The sequence below is a fragment of the Rhinopithecus bieti genome, unplaced genomic scaffold (assembly GCF_001698545.2).
Source record: "Rhinopithecus bieti isolate Rb0 unplaced genomic scaffold, ASM169854v2 scaffold_22165, whole genome shotgun sequence".
In the NCBI taxonomy this organism is placed as follows: Eukaryota; Metazoa; Chordata; class Mammalia; order Primates; family Cercopithecidae; genus Rhinopithecus; species Rhinopithecus bieti.
In genome coordinates, this window is record NW_016810977.1 from 1941363 (window position 1) to 1945671 (window position 4309).

Below are 4309 nucleotides of genomic sequence, written 5' to 3' on the forward strand. Positions count from 1 at the left end.
GTCTCTACTAAAACTACAAAAAAATTAGCTGGGCATAGTGGCGGGCGCCTGTAGTCCCAGCTACTTGGGAGGCTGAAGCAGGAGAATAGCATGAACCCGTGAGGCAGAGCTTGCAGTGAGCTGAGATCGCGCCCTGCACTCCAGCCTGGGTGACTGAGCGAAACTCCGTCTCAAAAAAAAAAAAAAAAGAAATTGCCACAGCCACCCCAGCCTTCAGCAACTACCACCTTGATCAGTCAGCAGCCATCAGCATCTAGGCAAAACCCTCCACGAGCAGAAATATTACGACTCACTGATGGCTCGGATGATAGCATTTTTTTTTTTAGCAAATAAAGTGTTTTTAATTAAGGTGTGTATATTTTTTAGACATAATACTATTGCACACATAATAGACTCTAGTATAGTATAAACAACTTTTATATGCACTAAGAATCCAAAAATTGATGTGGCTGACTTTATTGTGACTCAGTTTATTGTGCTGGTCTGGAACCAAATCCCCAGTATCTGTAAGGTATGCCTGTCCAGAAATGGATTTATGATAAGAAATTAGCTCACGCAGTTATGGAGACTGGCAAGTCCAAATCTGCAATGTGGACCAGCAGGCTTCAGACCCAGGAGAGCACGTGGTGCGGGCTGAGCCTGAAGACGGTCTGCTAGAGAACGCCCTCTTGCTTGGGAGACCAGACTTTTTGTGTTCCCTTAAGGTCTTCGACTGATTGGATGAGGGCCATTCACCTTAGAAAGGGCACTTTCCTTTACTGGACCCATCCAAATGTTCATCTCATTCAGAAACACTCACAGGAGGACCCAGAATAACGTTTGAACAAATATCTAGGCATCCTGTGACCCAGTCAAGTTACACATAAAATCAGTTCTCACAGGCACCTTTATATTTTCATCCTCAAACTTGAAGAGATTGTTGGTTTTATCTCCTGGTTCTTGAGAATCACAGGAGCATTTTCTCTAACAGAGGTCACTGTTCGTAGAGGATTTCCCATCCCCCTGCACACACATAAGTTGAATATTCCGCTTTTCTTTAACACTTCCAGGTAGCACTTGGTGAATATTGGAAAGGCGTAATACCCACACTGTGTTCTTTTCCCCTAGGAAGTCAACATCTTGGCACACAGCACTCCGTTTAAGGAAAAAATCTGAGAAAAAAGATAAAGACGGCAAAAGGGAAGGCAAGTTAGAGAACGGTTATAGGAAGTCACGGGAAGGACTCAGCAACAAGGTATCTGTGAAGGTGTGTTCAGGGGTCTTCAGGAGCCCGTGTCATCTCAGCATGAGAGAAGGGATCAGGGAGGGCAGAGACTCTACAGACCTGAAGCTGGGCTTGCTCATGACCTCCCTGCCACCCACCAGCCCTGTGCCCTGTGTGTCCTGTAGGGTCTTGTTAGGTGCACTACGCTGGCCGGCACAGGGATGGGTGAGTCCTACAAGCAACCAGGTAGACCCCTGCACACTTTCGCAAGTACTCCTGTGGCTTATAAAGAACATGGTTAGGTTTGCAAATGAAGCACAGAGACTAGCTTCTCAGAAACAGCGGAGATGCAGAGAAGCTATGGCTCAGGCTTCCTTCAGTGTTCCTGCCTTAGAGCAGAGGGGAAGTGGCTAGATGTGGGGGCGCATATGGGCTCCCCGGCTGTGACAGATTCCCTTGGGGACAACTTCAGTCAGCTTGAGTCCTGTAATCAGATTGCCTGACACCTGCGGCAGGGGTTGCCTGGAGAAAAAGAAGGTATCTCCTGAAAGGGACTCCGAGCGCCGGGAGCCAGGGCATTGGTGGCTCTGCATTAGGAAGGCATCTGAGGACCAGCTGGACTCAGCCTGTAGCATGAGAAAAACACACGGCTAAGCAGTGTTTTTGTGTTTGTGGGTAGGAAGAAAAAGACCCACCCAAATTAGTGTGCATGAAGCTTTCTAGTGCAGTGAAAAATGTGGTCTGTTTTGATTGATGCCCAGGCAAGTCAATTTCTACAAGTCTTTCAACAATAATTGTAGCTCTGGAATGAAAGTAATACACCTTAAAGTAGCTGATTTCAGTTAATGCTTGTTTGCTGTTTCCATTTCAGCTTCTCAATCCCAACTACATTTATGACGGTGAGTTCTGTTCTTTTTCTTGTAGTCCTAGAGATGATTCTAGATCTATGGGGCGTGTTTCAGAGTACTTGAGTGTGGCCTCTGGAAATGGGTTTTCCGTGGCGCTCTAGGCGTGCATAGCAGGTTAGGTCCTATCAGTCTGTCGGGGACATGTGGGTGGGTGTGGAGGAGGAGCCAGGACTGATGGGCCTTTACCAACTCCTTTCCCGTGCAGTTCCCCCAGAATTCGTCATTCCATTGAGTGAGGTCACGTGTGAGACAGGGGAGACCGTTGTTCTTAGATGTCGAGTCTGTGGCCGCCCCAAAGCCTCAATTACCTGGAAGGGCCCTGAACACAACACCTTGAACAACGATGGTCACTACAGCATCTCCTACAGGTGAGGGAGGCCCACTCCTGGTGGGTTTCGCTGGCTGGGAGCACCATCTTGTCTCTTGGCAACTGGAAATTCCTCCTTCATGGATAGATTTCTTTGGCCACCTTCGGCACTCCACTTCTTCCATGAGAGCACACATTTCACGCCTGGGTGTACAGCTCCTCATCAGCACTTGAGCTCCTGCCTTCCCTTGATCCTGAAGGAGGAGGCCAGCGCTGATGGCCACGTGCTCAGCTTTTCTCACGCCCAGTGTGTTCCCATCTGTGCCGCAGTGACCTGGGAGAGGCCACTCTGAAGATTGTGGGCGTGACCACGGAAGACGACGGCATCTACACGTGCATCGCTGTCAACGACATGGGTTCAGCCTCATCGTCAGCCAGCCTGAGGGTCCTAGGTAAGCACCGTGCAACGAGGATTCTATGTGACCCAGTGGGGCACATCTTGCAGCAGTCTCCAGAAGTCCTGAGTCTGCCCTCGCACTCCATGTGGCCTGAAAGATGGAACAATAAGTCATCTGTGGGGCTTCAAAAGAGAATTGGAAGTCGCAGACGAAAGTGTCCGGGGTGGCACAGCAGAGTGACCTCTCGGCACCTTATGTAAGGTCGGGGGAGACACCAGAGCTCCTGTTGCTGGGAGGAGGATGGAGGCCTGGCTGGTGAAGGCCTCTGGCTGCCCACCATGGGGCACCAGGCCCCCCCCCCACCAGCCTCTGAGTTGGAGCAGGGTGCTTTCCCTGCTCTTAGTACTCAAAACACTCATCTCCAGCTACCCAGCTGAATCTGGATCTGGTCTAGGTTGGTCTCACGTAGAATGTGCATGGGAAAAGCAGAAAAGGAGATGCGGGTGAGTTCCGGGCCTGCGCAGGCCTGTGCCCCTCTGAGACCCTAACAGCAACCCTTCTGGGTGGATGCGCCCCTCCTTACCCTGTCCAGGAGGAACCAGGCCCAGGGCTGCTCAGCAGCTTTGTCCAGAGCATCTGACTAGGAGGCCTCTGCCGTGGGGCCTGCTTGCTCTGGTCTGAAGACCTTGTTCTCTCTCCTCAGCTAAACCGCAAGCTCCTTGGGGCAGAACGCATATCTTAGGCGCTTTCGAAATGTTCTGTAGTTGCCTGAGGTAGATAGCTGCTGAGAAAGGCGTGGACTGCTCTCTGCTGCCATCTTGCGGAAGGCCGGCTATGCAGTACTGGGCTCTGAGGGTTCCCGTCCATCCTCCAGCTGCGCCACAAATGGAGCCGCTTCCAGAGGACAAATAAAACCCCAAATAAAAGATTGATTGAGTCCCAGAGCACCCTGTGTGTAGACAGTAAGCAGAATTTGTCTTAGAACTTTTATCCCAGATATCTTAATTTCCTGTTTTAACAATATTAAATCAGAAAACATGTTCTGATTTTTTGAATCATGGAACAAGAAATTTTAAAATCTAGAATTTGGCAGTAAACAATAAAAGTAAAGGTTTTCTAATTTTAAATAACACAGAAATTACACAGGTGGTTTTTTTTTTTTTAATAAATCACTAGCAAAAGCTAAAGGACTTTAGAAAGGTAGACTGTTTAGCCAGGCGTGGTCGCTCACGCCTGTAACCAGCACTTAGGGAGGCCGAGGTGAGTGGATCACGAGGTCAGGAGATAGAGACCATCCTGGTTAACATGGTGAAACCCCATTTCTACTAAAAATACAAAAAAATTAGCCAGCGTGGTGGCACGCTCCTGTAGTCGCAGCTACTCGTGAGTCTGAGGCAGGAGAATCACTTGAACCCAGGAGGCAGAGGTTGCAATGAGCCAAGATCGTGCCACTGCAATCCAGCCTGGGCGACAGAGTGACTGTCTCAAAAAA

The 4309-nt window shown here is 49.3% G+C and overlaps 1 protein-coding gene across 2 annotated transcripts in view; it reads left to right on the top strand.

Annotated features, from left to right (window-relative positions):
• TRIO (trio Rho guanine nucleotide exchange factor) overlaps positions 1-4309 on the top strand; it is a 379704-nt gene that overhangs the window by 362220 nt on the left and 13175 nt on the right. Inside the window, exons 50-53 of one of the 2 annotated variants that reach the window (XM_017893310.1) lie at positions 1108-1246; positions 2076-2103; positions 2318-2480; positions 2750-2871. In XM_017893310.1, the coding sequence (XP_017748799.1) occupies positions 1108-1246; positions 2076-2103; positions 2318-2480; positions 2750-2871 (452 nt within the window). The remainder of the gene's footprint in view (positions 1-1107; positions 1247-2075; positions 2104-2317; positions 2481-2749; positions 2872-4309) is intronic. The other variant, XM_017893311.1, reaches the window with a different exon arrangement.